This window comes from Syngnathoides biaculeatus, chromosome 19, assembly GCF_019802595.1.
Source record: "Syngnathoides biaculeatus isolate LvHL_M chromosome 19, ASM1980259v1, whole genome shotgun sequence".
Classification (NCBI taxonomy): domain Eukaryota; kingdom Metazoa; phylum Chordata; class Actinopteri; order Syngnathiformes; family Syngnathidae; genus Syngnathoides; species Syngnathoides biaculeatus.
Window position 1 is genome coordinate 1,639,916 of NC_084658.1, and position 19,162 is coordinate 1,659,077.

General features: G+C 44.6%; 1 protein-coding gene and 1 long non-coding RNA gene across 4 annotated transcripts in view; one reads left to right on the forward strand and one right to left on the reverse strand.

Annotated features, from left to right (window-relative positions):
* The window catches only part of zgc:101569 (uncharacterized protein LOC449822 homolog), an 87,876-nt gene that overhangs the window by 17,632 nt on the left and 51,082 nt on the right, over positions 1-19,162 (forward strand). For both annotated transcript variants that reach the window (XM_061805930.1, XM_061805931.1), the window contains exon 3: positions 2,848-2,945. In XM_061805930.1, the coding sequence (XP_061661914.1) occupies positions 2,848-2,945 (98 nt within the window). The remainder of the gene's footprint in view (positions 1-2,847; positions 2,946-19,162) is intronic.
* Positions 3,484-19,162, reverse strand: part of LOC133493015 (uncharacterized) — a 65,582-nt gene continuing 49,903 nt past the window's right edge. Inside the window, exons 4-5 of one of the 2 annotated variants that reach the window (XR_009792821.1) lie at positions 5,470-9,509; positions 3,484-5,374 (exon numbers count right to left, since the gene is read on the reverse strand). This is a non-coding gene — a long non-coding RNA (uncharacterized LOC133493015). Of the gene's footprint in view, positions 9,510-19,162 lie in introns of both variants that reach the window. The other variant, XR_009792820.1, reaches the window with a different exon arrangement.

Below are 19,162 nucleotides of genomic sequence, written 5' to 3' on the forward strand. Positions count from 1 at the left end.
CTTTTTGACGAGAAACCTTAGAATTGCTGGGAGACTGAAAAGAACTCTTTGAGTCAAAAAGCAATCATCTGCCATCATCGCTGCATCATGTAAGGCATTAACCTTACATGATTAACCAATTTGGAGTGGTAGAAGGCAAACAGGCTGACCCAGAGGCAGAGGAGAGGAGGCAGCTTAAGAATTTGTGGAGGAAGGCCACAGAGGAGGAGAAGGAGGACATAAGCCTGCTGTAGGAAGAAATCCAGGGTAGGCTGGCAGCAATGAGGAGAGCTGAAAACCTTCGGAAAAAACGAAGAAGGAAGGAGGACACAAGATCACACTTCTATAAAGAGCCCTTCAGATTTGCGAAGAGCCTCTTTGCAAAGGAGAAAGGCGAAAGTCTCTTGGTGACGAAAGCTATCCTGGAATAACAGCTGAAAAATTCCTGCAGATGACCGCAGTCATGAAGAAGTTATGCTCCCACCAGATATGCCACCAATCAATCCACCAGAGCATGAGCTGGACATCATTCCACCCAGGCGGGGTGAAGTAATTCATATTCTGGGTAGACCAAGGGCTGTATCAGCTCCTGGGACCAATTGGTTCCATACAGGCTCTATAAAAACGCGCCAGATGTCCTGCGATTCCTCAGGAAGCTGATGAGGTTCGTGTGGCAGAAGATAGATAGTCTTTAATCCAGCAGGCAGACGATAGCGTGGAGCTGGAGGAATTCTTATCCCAAAGGAGAAGGACTCATCAGAGATTGGGCAGTTCTGACGGATAAGCCTTCTAAATGTCGTAGGGAAAATCTTCTTCAGTGTGCTTGCTCATAGGCTAGCAGAATGCCTGTGAGGTAAATGCTGATTGACACGTCAATCCAAAAAGCAGGAATCCCTGACTTCTCTGGATGCATAGAACACACTAACGTCATCTGGCATCAGATCCAGGTTGCACAAAAAAGAGGGAAGAGACCTTCATGTGGTGTTCCTGGACCAAGCAAATGCCTTTGGCTTAGTCCCTCATAATCTCATGTGGAGAGTGTTCGACTAGTTCAAGGTCCCAGCAGTGCTCACAACCCACGTTACAGCATACTTCAAGGATATTCAGCTCTGTGTTACAACAGTAAGCTACACCATTGCATGGCCGCACTTGGAAGTGCGAATCATGGATGGGCGTACCATCTCCCCGCTGCAATTCACCCTGGCCATGAAGGTCATCATCCAGGTCTCTTGCTGGATTGTTGGTGGGCAACAAAAAAGACCTGGGGTGAGGCTGTCTCTAGTCAGCTCCTACGTGGATGACCTCACCTCGCTTACCACAACCAAGGCTTGCACTGCATGATTGTTAAAAAAGCTCCAGGAAAACATAAAGGGCTGGCTCGCATGAAAATCAAGCCGTGTCACAAACAAACATAAAGTGACGGATTGAGGAATCAGAATCATCTTTATTGGCCAAGTGTGTAACAACACACAAGTAATTTGTCTATGGTAGTCGGTGCCGCCCTGGTATGACATTCAGAACATAGAACAAACTAAACAACAAGGGACATTCAATACAGATGTGCCATAAGTGCAGTCTTCTTCAATGGGTGACTTTCAACAGTCATATCATATCAATCACAAAAACTGCCTTATGCCATCGGAACAACACATCTAGACTAAAGGCTTGTATGTGTCAAGCAGACCAGGAAAAGCTCATCCACGATTTATCTCAAGTAGACTTGACTACTGTAATGGTCTTCTGACTGGACTCCCGAAAAAGAGTATTAAACAGCTGTAGCTCATTCATAATGCTGCAGCTCGGTTCAGACAAGAAGAAAGAGGCCAGAGCATAGAGCTCCAATCCTAAAGTCCTTACAATGGCTTCCAGTCAGGTTTGGAATAGATTTTAAAGTTCTACTAATGGTCTATAAATCACTGAATGGTTTAGGTCCTTAATACATGAAAGAAATGCTTACGCAATACAAACTCAGTAGTACTCTGAGATAACTGACAGGTCAAATAGTGGAGCGCAGAGTCCAAGACAAACATGGTGACACAAATGGAAAAATTTGCCAACAGATTGCTAAAAGCCCCCAAGTGTGAATGTTTTCAAATCTAGGTTGAAAACATGCTTCTTAGTGTTTACAATTTTAATATTTCTTGCACTGTATGTTGTTTTTGATTGTAATTTTCGTTCAGTTTTTTTAATTTTTGTTTTTGTTTTTGTCCTGTTTTAAATGTTTTATGTCTTTGTACTAAAATCATTTTAATCATGTAAAGCACATTAATTACCTTGTGTATGTAATCCTATAAATAAATTTGCTTTGCTTATTTCTGTTGAAGTTGCAGGTATACAGCTAATTCTTGACCTGAGGAGTTTGTTCGTCTGTGTTGTGCCTCTCCAACAATTGTCTGTCCTTTCCTCATTGTAACTGTGTACACCAGATTGCAGATCTTTTTTTTGTTTAAATACAATTAAAAATGCATTTTCCATATAAAAGTTTGTTTAATTAATTAGCCCACTAAAATCTATACAACTTGCTTTTTAGTCCAAATATTGTTTTACAATTATAATGTAATTAATTCGGAATAATTATTTATAAAACTTCTAATGAATTTGATTTTTTTTTAAAGTTAAGTCCGATCCCTAAAATGCATATAATACTACAATAAATAAGTGGAAGCTATTTCGTGGATTTTATTTAGTGCATGGATTTTCTGTGTGCTTGTGCTTTGGGGTTTTATGAAAACATTTGTGTGCTAGCTCGACTAACTGCTATCCAAATTCCAGCCTAATTGCTCTGCCCTTCTTTTTATTCACAGCATTTTCCTTTCCTGTTTAACTTTGCAGCTGTTATATTTGCTAATTTTGTGGTCTCTCTTGTAGGAGGGAACTTCTGTGCTGGTTATGATCTGAAAGAACTTGCCAATCACACGGCCTCACTCAAATTGGAGCAAGATGTCACCAAGGGTCCTGGACCAATGGTGACTGACGTCTTAATTTTATTTAAGTGCATATGTATGCTTAAATTAGACCCGTTTATTGATATTCCTCTATTTACACAGATTGGAGCCTTAAAGTCTGTTTGGATTCTGGGTTGTAATTACAGGGAGTCCTCTGTCTACGACTGAGATATGTTCCTACACTGGCAACTTAACTCGAATTTCGACTTAAGTCAAATTTCACCATTAAAGTCAAAATTTACGATGACCGCTGGGATTGGCCTCAGTATTCCCCTGACCCTCGTGAGGATAAGTGACTCAGAAAATGGATGGGTGTTGGTACTTCAAATAAAAAAACTAAAATACATTAAAAAGTAAATACCTAAAATACATTTTCCCTTAGTCAACATTCAGCTGATATGAAGCCGACGTTGATTTTGATCCTCAAGTCATAATGTAAGTCATCTTTCAATTTCGGCAATGATTGAAAAACGTTGCTTCGTTTTGGTTTTTTTTTTTTTTTTTTTGCTTTGTGATCACTGTATCCATCATAGGGGTGAAACCCTTCACGTGCGCTAAAATACGGGTTTGTCCTTAATAATTGCCATGGTTGACTGACCGAAGCACAAGTCTTTACTGACTTTACTAATGATACTTCTTTCGCTGATTTTATTTATTTATTTATGATATTAAGCTTTGTTTTGACGCTCATTGCTTTTCTTTCAGCTAGGCAAGCACTGCTAAAAAAACCCAGCTTTTTCTTTTGGGCCATAATGTGTAAAAAGGTGGGCGAAAAAGGCAAATATAGTCTCAGCACACAAACACGAATAAGCAATATGCATGAGCTAAGCACAAACACTATGGTGCTGGGGTCATAATGGCAGACAAGAAACATCTTAAAGTCAAAAAATGTAGGTTTAGACCGTTTTAACCTGACAACTCCCCTGTATATTGAAATCTCCTTCATCCCCTCACAGTTAACATACAAGAGAAAGTAATGTTTGAAATACGCATTTTAAAAAAAAAAAATCTGCATAATCAGACAGCAAACTTTTATTTAAAAAAAAATTGGCATCATCAGACAGCAAACCTTTCTGCTTTTCAAAAAAAAACAAAGGAGCCTAAAAGTTGAAGGCATGAAGGTAATGAAATTACAATTTGATGGATTAACTCAACAATGGCACCATGGATAGGTAGCACATTTGCTGCCTCACAGTTCTCAGACCCATGTTCAAATCCGGCCCCGCGTATTTAAAGTTTGCATGTTCTTCCCATGACTGCGTGGGTGATCTTCATTTTTTTTCATTTTCCTCCCACATCACCAAAATATGCATAGCAGTTTAATTGAATACTCCAAATTCCCCATAGGTGTGAATGTGAGTCCAAATGGTGATGTGCCCTGCAATTGGCTGATGACCAGTTTATGGGGTACCCCACCTCTCGCCCGAATATAGCTCGGATAGGCTCCTGTGTGCCTGCGACCCTCAAATGAATTGATGATTAGTTGATGTAAAATACTAGGGAAATGCAAGTTTCAAAACAAATGTTCCCACAGGAAATATTGATTGACTTTATCAGAATCAGAATCAGCTTTGTTGGCCAAGTGTGTAAAAAACACAAGGAATTTTTCTCGGTCGGTGCTGCCCTAGTACGACATTCAGAACAAAGGACAACAAAGTAATAAGAACAAAGAATGAGAAACATTCTGTTTATTTACTCAGAATAATAGCAGTCCAATGTGACGAAACAGATTAATCCACATTTCGTCTTCATTTAGAACAGGTAAGAGTGTGACAACTCCCCACATTGTGTTATGCTTGAGTTCCTTTATCTGTTTGAAGTTCCCGTTAGAGACCGGTGCAGTGACGATTGTGCAAAGAGAGCAGTTTAAAGTGATGAATCGTGCGATACGCTACAAAATATATTACAAATACTAACACTGATTGGATCAAAGGGATTTGAAGATGTGTCCCAAGAATGGCACAAGGCAGAAAATAGTAGGTTCGCTGATCAAGAATTTAATGACTTAATTGTCAGAGGGGAAAAAAAACGTTTGAATGCCTGCTAGTTTTGACTTGCATTGATCAGCAGTGCTTACCCAACAGAAACAGCTGGAAGAATTGGTGGCCAGTATCCGAAAGGATCCTGCCTGCGCTGGACCTAGTTCGAGTGGTGTGCAAGTCTTCAAGGGTGGGAAGAGTGGTGCCGACAAGCCTTTCAGCAGTTTTGATTGTCCGTTGTAGTCGGAGTTTTTTTTTTTTTTCCTTTTTTGTGGCAGTCCCAAACCAGACTGTGATGGAGGTACATAGTACTGATTCTAATACCGCTGCATAGAACTGTCTAAGCAGCTCTTGTGACAGGCTGTGCTTCCTCAGAAGCTGCAAGAAATACATCCTTTGCAGGGCTTTTTTGAGGCTGGAGTTGATGTTAATCTCCCACTTCAGGTCCTCTGAGGCTGAAATTCCCAAGAACTTGAAGGTAAATGCAGAGGGTTGCGTTAGGAAGGGCATCCGGCGTAAAAACTGTGCCAAAGACATATGAGCGTTCACACAAACTAATCCCATACCGGATTGGTCGTGGCTTGGGTTAACACTGCCCGCCCCCCGGCACCGTTAACTTGCAGGGTGTCGGTGGGAATTCATCTACTGTGAGTCGAAGACAAAGAAGAGGAGGTAAGTGGCTTAGTCGGCAGAAGAAAGAGAGGAAGGCACAGAGCCGACAACTGAATGTAGGGACTTTGAATGTTGGGACTATGACAGGAAAATGTCAGGAGTTGAGGCTGAAGCTTGAAATTGAGGGTGTTATGTATAATGTGATTAGGTAGGATGTGACCGAAAGTTGAAAGAGAAATTATGAAAGGAACTAGATGACGTAATTCTGAGCATCCCAGACAGAGAGAGAGTTGTGATTGGTGCAGATAGTAACATGTTGGTGAAAGAAACACGGGCGATTAAGAAGTGATGGGTCAGTACGGCATCAAGGAAAGGAACTTTGAGGAACAGATGGTGTTGGACTTTGCAAAAAGAATGGAAATGGCAGTAGTGAACACTTATTTCCAGAAGAGGGAGGAACATATAGTGACCTACAAGAGCAGAGGTAGAAGCACACAGGTGGATTATATTCTGTGCAGACGATGTAATCTGAAGGAGGTTACTGACTGTACAGTAGTGGTAGGGGAGAGTGTAGGTCGACAGCATCGGATGGTGGTGTGTGGGATGACTATGGTGGTGGGTAAGAAGACAAAGGTAGAGCAAAGTGGAAGAATGTTGTGCAGTCTTTCAGAAAGAGGTGAGACATGCTCTCGATGGACAGGAGGAGCTCCCGTAAGACTGGACTACTACAGCCAAGGTGATCAGAGGGACAGGCAGGAGAGTACATGGTGTGTTGTCTAGTAGGAAAGGGGAGAAGGAGACCTCTTGGTGGAACCCCAAAATACAGGAAGTCATACAGGGAAAGAGATTATCAAAGAAGAAGTGGGACAGTGAGAGGACTGAGGAGAGGCGAAAAAAAATTCATTGAAATGCGACGTAGCGCAAAGGTAGAGGTGGTGAAGGCTAAACAAGAAGCATATGACGACATGTACCCCAGGTTGGATACGAAAAGAGAAAAGAATCTCTACAGGTTGACCAGACAGATGGACAGAGATGGGAAGGATGTGCAGCAGGTAAGTGTGATTAAGGATAGAGATGGAAATGTGTTGACTGGTGCCAGTAATGTTCTGATTAGATGAAAGAATACTTTGAGAAGTTGATGAATGAAGAAAATGAGAGAGAAGGAAGAGTAGGAGAGGCAAGTGTGAAGGACCAGAACGTGGCAATGATTAGCAAGGGGGAAGTTCGAAAGGCATTTCAAAGGATGAAAAATGGAAAGGCAATTGGTCCTGATAACATACTGGTGGAGATATGGAAGCAATTTGGAGAGGTGGCTTTGGAGTTTTTTATCAATTTATTCAGCAGAATACTAGCGGGTGAGAAAATGCCTGAATAATGGAGGAAAAGTGTGCTAGTTCCCATTTTTAAGAACAAAGGGGACTTGCGGAGCTGTGACAACTATGGAGAAATAAAGTTGATGGGCCACAGAATGAAGTTATAGGAAAGAGTAGTGGAGGGTAGATTCAGGTCAGAAGTCAGTATCTGCGAGCAACAGTATGGTTTCATGCCTAGAAAGAGTACCACAGCTGAATGATTTGTCTTGAGGATGCTAATTGAATAGTACAGAGAAGGTCTGAAGGAGCGACATTGTGTCTTTGTGGATCTAGAGAAAGCCTATGACAGAGTGACAGTGACAGACTGTGGTACTGCATGCGTAAGTCTGGTGTGGCGAAGAAATGTTAGAATAGTACAGGACTTGTATGAGGGTAACAGAACAGTGGTGAGGTGTGCTGTGGGTGTGACAGAAGAATTTAAGATGGAGGTGGGACTGCATCAGGGATAAGCTCTGAGCCCCTTCCTGTTTGCTGTGGTAATGGATAGGCTGACAGATGAGGTTAGACTGGAATCCCCTTGGACCATGATCTTTGCAGATGGTATTGTGATATGCAGTGAAAGCAGGGAGCAGGTGGAGGAACAATTTGAAAGATCGAGGCATGCACTGGAAAGGAGAGGAATGAAGATTAGCCGAAGTAAAACAGAATATGTGCGTGAAGTGAGTGGTGGAGCGGGAAGTGGTAGGCCACAGGGAGAAGAGATTGTGAGGGTGGACGACTTCAAATACTTGGGGTCAACAATCCAGAGCAATGGTGAATGTGGTAAAGAAGTGAAGAAACTGGTCCAAGCAGGTGGGAACAGCTGGCAGAAGCTCTCTGGTGTATTATGTGACAGAAGAGTCTCGCTCGGCATGAGCAGGTTGGGTAGGTTTAGAAATTAGCTAATTAGCGGCACAGCCAAAGTTGGATGTTTTGGAGATAAGGTACGATACAGCAGACAATGGTTTGGACATGTCCAGAGGCGAGAGAGTGAGTATATTGGTAGAAGGGTGGTGAGGATGGAGCTACCAGGCAAAAGAGCGAGAGAAAGACCAAACAGAAGGTTGATGGATGTTGTGAGGGAAGACATGAGGACAGTGGGTGTTTGAAAGGAAGATGCTCAAGATCGGCCCATTTGAGCCGTCACCTTATCATGGTGGAGGCGCTTGTGTGTCCCAATGATCCTAGGAGCTAAGTTGTCTGGGGCTTAGATGGAAAAAGATGTCACGTTGTGGTGACCCCTAATGGGACAACCTGAAAGGAAAAGAAGACTCCATACACGCTGACATACTTTTCCTAAACGTAACCAGCGGACATTAGACATGAGTAAAACAAGTACGTGTGCTCAGCGTCAGTTTCTTCAAGAAAATTAATAAACTGACGATGGTGAAGTCCGCTTGCTCTATAAAGTTAACATGTTTCATAACTGGCTTAATTACGTGGTCAAGCTGCAACACTTATTTCCACAGTGCTTATTCATGAATTATGCAGTGTAGAAAATTAGATCCTGCTCAGGGTTGTCCTCTCTCCCCCTGTCCTGAATTCTCTTGAGCATCCCAATGCTTTTTCCTCAGATTTGGTGATCCATCAGCTGTAATGGTGGCGAGGGTAACTTGTGCTTCTGTATGACTGCTGACACGCTGTTAAAAAAAATCCTCTTCACATATTTTTCCTTTGAGATTCCATATCCCAAAACTCCCTCTGTTATTTCAAAATTCACATTAATCTCTCTGATAAAAATTAAAAGCTGAGCAGTATCCTTTGTATCATTGCTATGGTCCATTGCCAAAGAATACAATGTATATGACTCGGCTTTCCTGTTTAACTCACCAGTTAAGTGTTCGTCAATTACTTCAATACGGCGAGTCACTAAGCTGTGTGATAAGCTAATATTTTCAAATTTGTTCTTGCTCTCAGGACATAAAATGCCCATTTTCTCCATCATGCATTCTTTAAGAAGCTCCCCTTCGGAGAAAGGCTTGCTGGCTTTTGTCTTCGTGCTTGCTTCTTGGATGGAAGATGCTCGAATAAAGGTGTTTTGCTCAGCCTGTAACCTAGCTACCAACCTGTCAGCAGTCGCCGTACGTTCTTGTGATGAAAGGTTGCTGGGTTTATTAGCATGCTTGGTAGAAAAGTGACAGCTGATGTATTCTTTTAAAACTGCAACAATTTCTTGGCAAATAAAACATACAATCATGGACCGGACTTCAGTATTTAGGTATCCATTCTTTCTTAAACACCAGGCACTTACTATGGACTTTTCTTTTCTTTAAAATTGTTGTATATGGGTTCTGATCTGACCAGTAGAAAAAGACATAACAGGAAATGGCTTGCGGTCCGTTAAATCAAAACACTGCACCTACTCTGCCACTTAGTGTTGAATGCCTGCCATTACAAGTGAAAATGAATGCAATCATACCTTAATTCCCTACCAATCTTTGGCAGGCCGTATTAAAAAGACCAACAGGCTAGATGTGATCCGCAGGCCGTAGTTTGCCCACCTCTGCTTTAGAATGTTCAATGCCAGGTTGTGTTGATCACACCAAAGCTCCAGTCTCGCCACTCGCCCCCAGCCTCACCTGCAGTGTCCTGCCCATCAGAAAGTTGTGGATCCACCAGGAGATGGCAGACGGGATGCTGAGCTGGAGAGGTTTGGAGGAGAGGAGTTCAGGGATGATGTTAAACGCAGAGCTGAAGTCCACAAACAGGATCCTTGTATAGGTACCCTCGCTGTGGAGATGTTCAAGGATGAAGTGCAGACCCATGTTAACATTATCATTCGCAGACCTGTTAGCTCGATAGGCAAACTGCAGTGGGTCCACCTGGGGACATATGATGCTCTTGAGGTGGTCAAACACAAGGCGTTCAAAGGACTTTATGACCACAGATGTCAAGCAACAGGCCTGGAGTCATTAAGACCTGATACTGCTGCTTTTTTGGGGACCGGGATAAGCAGGTTGGTACTTCACACAGTTCTAGAGACCTGTTGAAGATATTTGTGAAGACTGGAGCAACTTGGTTTGTGCAGACTTTGACTTTTTTCACTTTCTTTAGATGAACGCTCATATTTGTTTCAGAAAGTTTTAAGACTGATACCCTTCATGAAGCAACCGTCTGCATTTATCTGGGATTGGGACCGGCCTAAGATTGCACTGGCTTGTGCCCCCACAGGGTTGCAATAAAGGTCCACTGTCATGAAATGCATGATTTTTAGTATGTTAATGATGAAAAAACGGCAGGCGGTATGGACCCAGACATTTTTTCACCACAAAACATGATTTTGACGCATACGGCTTTTTATAACTCCCGCCATGAAAATCCTCTCAAGGGATTTGTTTTTGAGAAGGAACAAGAAGTGATTTACAGGGCTGTAGCGCACTCAAGCGGTCTCCTCTGTTTAAACTAGTTCTACCTGCTGGAAGGTAGCTCGTTGTTCCTTCGTATTCGCTAAAATGCCGGCTTGTTGTATTGCTGGATATTGCTCGAACGCCCTTAAAAATTTTGACAAAAGATCCTGTTTGTCGTGAAAAATGGATTGCACAGGTACAAAGGACGAGAGCTTCGTGAGTTCCAAATGACAGGTCAGTGTTTATACAGCGTCTAAAAAAAACAATAGTTGAGGGGGCGTAATCCGTAAGTCAGGGGTTCAAAATGTGTCAATGTGCGCATCGGAAGGCGTGCAGCAGCCGCTGAAAGAGGGCCTCTGCAGGCCTTGTGAATCGCCACCAGCCTTGTCATCAAGGCCGAGCCGGCTGCCGGCCTTGTCGGCTGGGGTGGCTCGTCACGGCGTCGAGTCGCAGTGGCTCATCTCCGCCGCAGAAGTGGATCGGACGGGGAAATGGTTTGGCCGTGATCCTCATATCATCTATATATGGCTCGAAACAGTAGGTTAATATTGCCCCGGTAACTTCACTCAGTTTTGAGATGTTCCTCTTCGAAAAGAGCTTTCATGTCAGCACGGGCGTGTTCATCTCCAAGTCGGGGCCACAGCGTGTTTTCAATGGGGTTTGTCCGGGTTGACATCATGGGCAGGAGATGCAGCCGATATGGCGACCACTTAGATGTCGAACGACACTTCCGCAAGTTTGTGCATGGATGACGCACTCTCCGCTCGTACTTATTTTTTCGTATAGACATTGAAGTGAATAATGTTATATGTATTTTTCATTGAAATATCTATTTTAGAATGTTTATAGGTATAACAGTTGGGCTTGAAGGTTTCCCCTAAATGTTGGCTTAATTGGATATAAAGTTATCTCATATTTGCTCTCTTGGTTGTCTTTAATGTTTTTTTGCTTAAACAATGTGATGCAACCAAAAGGCCCATTTGGTGCTGTAGATGGTACTGGCTTCTTGTGTGTGTGTGTGTGTGTGTGTGTGTGTGTGTGTGTGTGTCATACAAGAAGCCAGTAGCATTTACATGGGTGCCAGAAGACAGCAGATATGAACTATCGCCTGTGAGTAATTTTTTATCCTGGGCCGCTTGTTTTCATTTTTTGGCAGACCTGATGCTATGCTAACTGGCTAGCCGAGAACATCTTTCATTTTTTGCCAAGTCATGGCGGAGGGTTTCCACAAGCCAGACCCCGTCATTTTTGACGAAAATGTTGCCAAAACCTGGCGTGTTTTTGAACGGGAGTACGACATTTTTATTGCCGCAGCACACCCAGAGAAACCTGCAAGGACAAAGGCGTACGTTCTCCTTAACCTGGCCAGCTCTGAAGCCATTGACGGTGAACGCTCCTTCGTGTATGTGGTTGAAGTGCATGAGCCCGGGAATAATAGAGCGATTATCACCCCGGCGGAGACCAGAGAGGATCCAGAGTCCTTGAAGAGGAAATTCAGGGAAATGTGCAATCCTCAAGGCAACAGGACAATGGACAGACACAGATTTCATTCACGGAATCAAAGACAAGGTGAGAGTATTGAATCCTACATAAGTGACTTGAAAATTAAAGCTAAAACTTACTTTGGAGATTTGACTGACGAACTTATATGTGATCACATTGTGTGTGGCATTGCCAATAACTCTTTGAGAAATTCTCTGCTGAGAGATCGTGAACTGACCCTGGCCAAAGCCATCTCAGTCTGTCGCATCCATGAAATGACTGAGGAAAACAGTAAAACACTAGCCACCCAGGTCACCCATGTCGGTGGAATCAAGCCATCTTACCTCAGAACGCAGCAGTCCAGGCCTCAGACACAGTCAGACCATAACCAAATGCAAGGATTGTGGAGGGAGCCTCACTGCTAAAAGAGAGAAATTTCCTGCTTATGGACAGCAGTGCCACAAGTGCAACAGAATGAACCATTACAAAAGCTGTTGTAAATCCAAGCTATGGCAATGGAAAACGGGATATAAAAGTCTTCAAACAGCCAGTGCATGAAGTGTCAGTGGAGCAGACATCAGCACAGGAAGATGTCACGTTCTATTTGGATATATGTTGATGTTGCCTTTCACATCAACAGCGTTGATGGTCAAGATGAAGGATTTGTTACTGTGCAACTCGATGAATAAACTGTGGAACTTAAAGTGGACACTGGAGCGAAGTGTATTGTGGTTCCACAAAAGACTTTCATGCAGATGTCAACAAGGCAAGAAATCACACTACAAAAGAGTGATACAAACGTTTCATCATAGATAGTGCTGCTCCTATTCTTGCATCAGGCGACAACCGATTTGTACATTTTGACGCAACGTTTTGGGGAGGAAAAAGCTGTGAGATGCCTTCAGATTGGATCAAATGTTGAACCACATCCAAAGAGGAATAGACTGGAATGACAAAATGAACACGTTGTATGTAAACCTACAAATTTCTGGGGCGTGATTTGGCTATAGCAGCACCTTAATTTAACATAAAAAATGTTTGCAGTTTTTAAACCACTCCAACCTTTTATTGTGAGTAGTTGTCTCACCTCTCCTAGGTGTTATGGGTTGGGTCCCTCATCTGTGTTATCTATGATGTTCTATGTATTTACCTACGTCAGTCCATGATAGCCACTTGCTATGCACATGTCCTAGGATTTCAATAAACGCTCATTGCGACAGAAACCCGTGTGATCTCTTAATCACACACAAGAAGCCAGTAGCATTTACAGGTGCCGTGGAAACTTTTGCTATGATGTGGCGAAAGCCCCAGTGACATGCTGATAAACATTCTAAAATAGATATTGTAATGAAAAATACATATAACATTATTCACTTAAATGTCTATATGAAAAAATAAATATGAGCGAAGAGCATTTCATCCATGTGCAAAGTTGTGGAAGTCTCACTCGACATCGAAGTGGCATAGCCATATTGCCTGCTACATCATATATCACACTGGGACATTTGCCATTGAAAACACGTAATAGCACCTGCGAGAGAGGAACAACAGAGAGTTTCTTATTTTTCTGAACCCCCCCCCCCCTTTCTGACACGGAAGCTCTTTTCAAAGAAGAGAACAATCACAATCGAGTGTAGTGACCCGGGAAATATTACCCTATCATTTCAAGCCATATTTAGATGCTACGCAGATAACTTCTAACGTACAGACTCCCTAACAGTATGTAGCGCCCCCAGCCGTGAGGACACCACCATAAAGTGGCTCAGCTCAGCGCCGTGATGAGCCACCCCGGCCAAAGCTGTAATCAGCTTGTCACACCCGGGCCGCGGTGTTGTCATTGCTCACGGCTGAGTACACTACATACTGCGGCGGCGTTGTTCATCCGTCGGCGTTCAGCTTTGAACAACGCCACCGACAATGGCGTGCTCAGCCGCGAGCGACGACAACGCTGTCAAGCAGCCTTGCTCGGCACCGTGATGAGCCACCCCGGCCGAAGCCGTGATCGGCTCGAAGCGGGTGGGCTGCGATGGCTCGTCACGCCTGGGCCGCGGCGTTATTGTCGCCCGCCGCTGAGTACGCAATATACTGCGGCGGCGTTTTTCAACGCCGAACGTTGCTGCCGTCTGTGATGAACAAAGCCGCTGCTGTCGGCGATGAACAACGTCAACAGGTGAACAACGCCGTTGGCGTCAACGCCACCACCGACGTTATCGCCGATGATGGCGCACACACAGCCACTCGGCTGCGCAATCATCCTGGCTCGGCACCACAATCCCCCCAGCTCGGCGCCGTGATGAGCCACCCTGGCCAAAGCCGAGACCAGCGGACGTGGCGCCAACGAGCACATCAACACTCTTAGCACCCCTGACTGATGTAAACGGATCTTTTTTTTACGTTCTGAGAGGATTACGTCCATCCCGTCCCGAACTATTATTTTTTTGTAGCTCTTTACACACCTACTTGTCATTTGGCACCCACGAAGCTCTCGTCCTTTGCACCTGTGTAATCCATTTTTCAAAACGAACTGGGTCTTTTGAAAACATATGAAGAGTTAATCCATTCTCCTTAGTGTTAGAAGAATATCCAGCAATAGAACAAGCCAGCATTTTGGTGACCACGAAGGAACAAAGAGCTACTTTCCAGCAGGTAAAAGTAGTATAAACACACGAGGCCATCTTAGTGCACCCCTGCTGATAATGTCAATTCCTGCTTCTCCAAAACAAATCCCTCGAGAGGATTTTCAAGGCGGGAGTTACAAAAAGCCATATACGTCAAAATCACGTTTTGTGGTGAAAAAACAGACCGGTCCATTCTGGCTGCCTTTTTTTAAAAAAATTAAAAACATACTTAAAATCATGCATTTCATGTCAGTGGAGCTTTAAACAATGTGATGCAATCGAGTTCTATTGGGTGCCGTTGAAACAGTAGATAGTGATGCAGCACACAACATAAAGACTGACGATCTTGTGAGAATGATGAAGACATCGCAAAGACTCACATTGGCTTTTTATTGTCATGGTTGCTTTGTTTGTCATGTTTGCTTTGTTTGTCATGTTTGCTTTGTTGTGAAGCAGCCCACACAAAGGAATAAAAAAAGAGGATTTGTGGAGATCTGAGCAGAACGGGTTGGAGATGGTGAAAGAGACACATCCCACCTTCTCCTCGTGAGCAAATGTTCCTCTTGTCTTTCTTCCTTGAGAAATTGGACTTCAAATGTCCTGGATTGTGTGAGCCGTGCTATCACTGGATGCTATATCATTGATCACATCACTGAAGCTGTCTTTGACTGCAAAGGCTCCATAAACCTGACATTAACTTGGTCCTTTGAGCCGGATCCCAAGACACCTGAGGATTCCAACAGGTGTGTTGAATACCAGAAAGACCGTGACCACGGCAGACTCCTTCTGAGTCTAAAGACGCTTTCCGGGACTGGTGTGCGGCCTGCTGGCTAGGATCCGATGGTTGACGGGATTCAGACGAAAGGAAAGAAAACAACAGGGTGTGTTGAATTTTCGTACAAAAGAATTTTAGTTCAAAAAGAGTGAAACAGGTTCAAAAGAGTAAATGACGGGCAGTCATTAAAACGTGTAAGGTGACACGATTCAACCTTGTGGATGTGTAAATAGCTTCGCAATAAATTCCATAAACACCCATAGGGTGACGGAGCCCTGTACCGCACTTACATTCCTTTTGTAAATATGACCGAGCTTCTCACCCTATCTCTAAGGGAGAGCCCGGGGACCCTGCAGAGGAAACTCATTTCGGCCACTTGTATCCGGGATCTTGTTCTGTCGGTCACAACCCACAGCTCATGCCCATGGGTGAGGAAAGGAACGTAGATCGACTTGTAATTTGAGAGCTTTGCCTTTCAACTTAGTTCCCTCTTCACCACAATGGACCGATACAAGGTCCACATCACTGCAGACGCTGCACCGCTCTGTCTGTTGATCTCCCGCTCCATTCTTCCCTCACTCGTGAATAAGACCCCAAGATACTTGAACTCCTCCACTTGGGGCAGGATCTCCCGACCTGGAGAGGGCATGCCACCCTTTTCCAACTGAGGACCACAGTCTCGGATTTGGAGGTGCTGATTCTCATCCCAGCCGCTTCACACTCTCCTGTGAATCGCTCCAGTGAGAGCTGGAGATCACGGCTTAATGAAGCCACCAGAACCACATCATCTGCAAAGAGCAGAGATCCGATGCTGAAGCCACCATACCGGACACCCTCTACACCTCGGCTGTGCCGAGAAATTCTGTCCATGAAAGTTGTTTACAAATCGGTGACAAAGGGCAGCCTTGGCGGAGTCCAACTCTCACCGGAAATGAATCCGCCTTATTGCCTGCAATGCGCCCCAAACTCTGATAGCAGTCGTACAGGGACCAAACAGCTCGTATTGGGGGGTTCTGTATCCCATACTCCCGAAGAACCCCCCACTGGACTCCCCAAGGGACACGATCGAACGCCTTTTCCAAGTCCACGAAAAACACAAGTAGACTGGTTTGGCATATCCCATGCACCCTCGAGGATCCTGCCGAGGGTGGAGACCTGGTCCACTGTTCCACGGCCAGGATGAAAACCACATTGCTCCTCCTGAATCTGAGATTCGATGTCCCAAAGGTCCTTCCTCTCCAGTACCCCTGAGTAGACCTTACCACTGGCTGAATAGTGTGATCCCTCTATAGTTGGAACACACCCTTCGGTCACCCGTTTTGAAAAGGGGGACCACCACCCCAGTCTGCCAATCCAGTGTCACTGCCCCCCGATGTCCACGCGATGTTGCATAGGCCTGCCAACCAGGACAGCCCCACAACATCCAGAGCCTTTAAGAACTCCCCGGCGAATCTCATCCACCCCTGTGGCCCTGCCACCAAGGAGCTTTTTAACCATCTTGGTGACCTCAACCCCAGAGATAGAAGAGCCTGCCTCTGAGCACCCAGACTCAGCTTCCTCATGGGAAGGCGTGTTGGTGGATTTGAGGTCTTGGAAGTATTCTCCCCACCCACTCACAACATCCCGAGTTGAGGTCAGCAGCGCCACGTCCCCACTATAGACAGTGTTGACAGTAAACTGCTTCCCCCTCCTGAGATGCCGTATGGTGGACCAGAATTTCCTAGAAACCATCCTGAAGTCATTCTCCATGGCCTCACCGAACTCCTCCGACGGCCAGGTTTTTGCCTCAGCGACCACCGACGCTGAATTCCGCTTGGCCAGCCGGTACCTATCAGCTTCCTCTGGAGTCCCACAGGCCAGAAATGCCCGATAGGACTCCTTCTGCAGCTTGACAGCATCCCTCACAGTTGGTGTCCACCAACGTGTTTGTGGGGTGCCGCCACGACAGTTAGTCGCCTCAGCAATGGAGGAATGGAACATCGTCCACTTGGACTCAATGTCCCCCACCTCCTCTGTGACGTGAGAAAGTTCTTTCGGAGGTGGGAGTTGAAATTCCTTCTGACAGGAGAATCTGCCAGCCGTTCTCAGCAGATCCTCACAATACGTTTGGGCCTGCCACGTCGGATTGGTATCTTCCCCCACCATCGGAGCCAACTTACCTCTCTTCAAGCGAATGTCCAAGAAATGCAGTTGCAAGTCCGATGACACGACCACAAAGTCGATCATCGAACTGCGACTTTGGGTGTCCTGGTGCCACGTGGACGTGATCACCGTTATGCCTGAATATTGTGCTCTTTATGGACAATCGGTGATGAGCACAGAAGTCCAGTAACAGAACACCACTGGAGTTCTGATCTGGGGGGTGGTTCTTCCCAATCAAGCCCTTCCAGATCCCACTGTCATTGCCCACGTGGGCATTGAAGTCCCCCAGCAAAATGATAGAGTCGCCAGAGCGGGCACTCTCCACCACTCCCTCCAAGGACTCCAAAAAGGGTGACCCTCAAAGACCTGTTAGTGCGCCTTTAAAAGTCCAGCTCCACTCCATGTATTAACCTGAATCAGATTTACCTGTGTGAGCTCATTAGCTACATGAAGACACCTGTCCACCCCATACAATCAGTAAGACTCAAACTTGTAACTGTTAGAACTGTCCAAAGACACCAGAGACAAAATTGTACAACTCCACATGGCTGGAAAGGGCTACGGAGAATTTGCTAAGCAGCTTGGTGGAACAAAAGGTCCACTGTTGGAGCAATCATTAGAAAATGGAAGAAACTAATAATGACAGTCAATCTCAATCGCAGTGGAGCCCCATGCGAGATATCACCTTGTGGGGTCTCAATGATCCTTAAAAACGTGAAGAATCAGCCCAGGACGACACGACAGGACTTGATCAATGACCTGAAAAGAGCTGGGACCACCGTTTCCAAGGTGATTGTTGGTAATACACTAACTGTGTTCCATCCCTTCTGTAAAGCATGGGGGTGGTAGCATTATGCTTTGGTGTTCTTCTTCTGTACATGGGACTGGATGACTGCACTGTATTAAGGAGAGGATGACCAAGGCCATGTATTGTGAGATTTTGAGGAACAACCTCTTTACCTCAGTCAGAGCATTGAAGATGGGTTGTGGCTGGGTCTTTCAACATGACAATGACCCAAAGCACACGGCCAGGAAAACCAAGGAGTGGCTCCGTAAGAAGCATATCAAGGTTCTGGCGTGGCCTAGCCATTCTCCAAACCTAAACCCAATTGAAAACTTTTGGAGGGATCTGAAACTCCGTGTTTCCCAGCGACAGCCCAGAAACTTGTCTGAACTAAAGAAAAAGATCTGTGTGGCGGAGTGGACCAAAATCCCTTCTGCAGTGTGTGTAAACCTGGTGAACAACTACAGGAAACGTTTGACCTGTGTAATTGCAAACAAAGGTTACTGTATCAAATATTAACATTGATTTTCTCAGGTGTTCAAATACTTCTTTGCAGCTGTATCACACATATAAATTGTTCAAAAAATCATACATTGTGATTTCTGGATTTTTCTTTTTAGATTATCTCTCTCACAGTGGACAAGCACCTACAATGAAATTTTCAGACCCCTCCATGACTTCTAAGTGGGAGAACTTGCAAAATAGCAGGGTGTTCAAATACATATTTTCTTAACTGTATGTTTTATCATACATTTGCTGCAATGAAGAAAATGCTTCACTTTTCACTTGACACTTTGCTCAGGACTATATAGTTATCAATGATTCACTGATGGTGTAGTGGTACACACGGCTGCCTTTGGTGCGGGCAGCATGGGATCAATTCCCGCTCAGTGATGGTGTAAATATCTATCTGCCCTGCGACTGACTGTCAATCACTTCAGCGTGTAGTCCGCCATTCCCCCGAAGCTCACTGGATGCGTTCCAGCTTTCCCGCAACCCTTGTTAGGATAAGTGGCCTGGATAAGGACATGACCTATATAGTTATTGCACATATTTGTTTGTTTACATAGCGTAACCTTCCAACAAAATGCAGAGACAGAAGTCACACAAACACGTTTTGGTTTCCCCCAACCTTTAAATTTGTAAC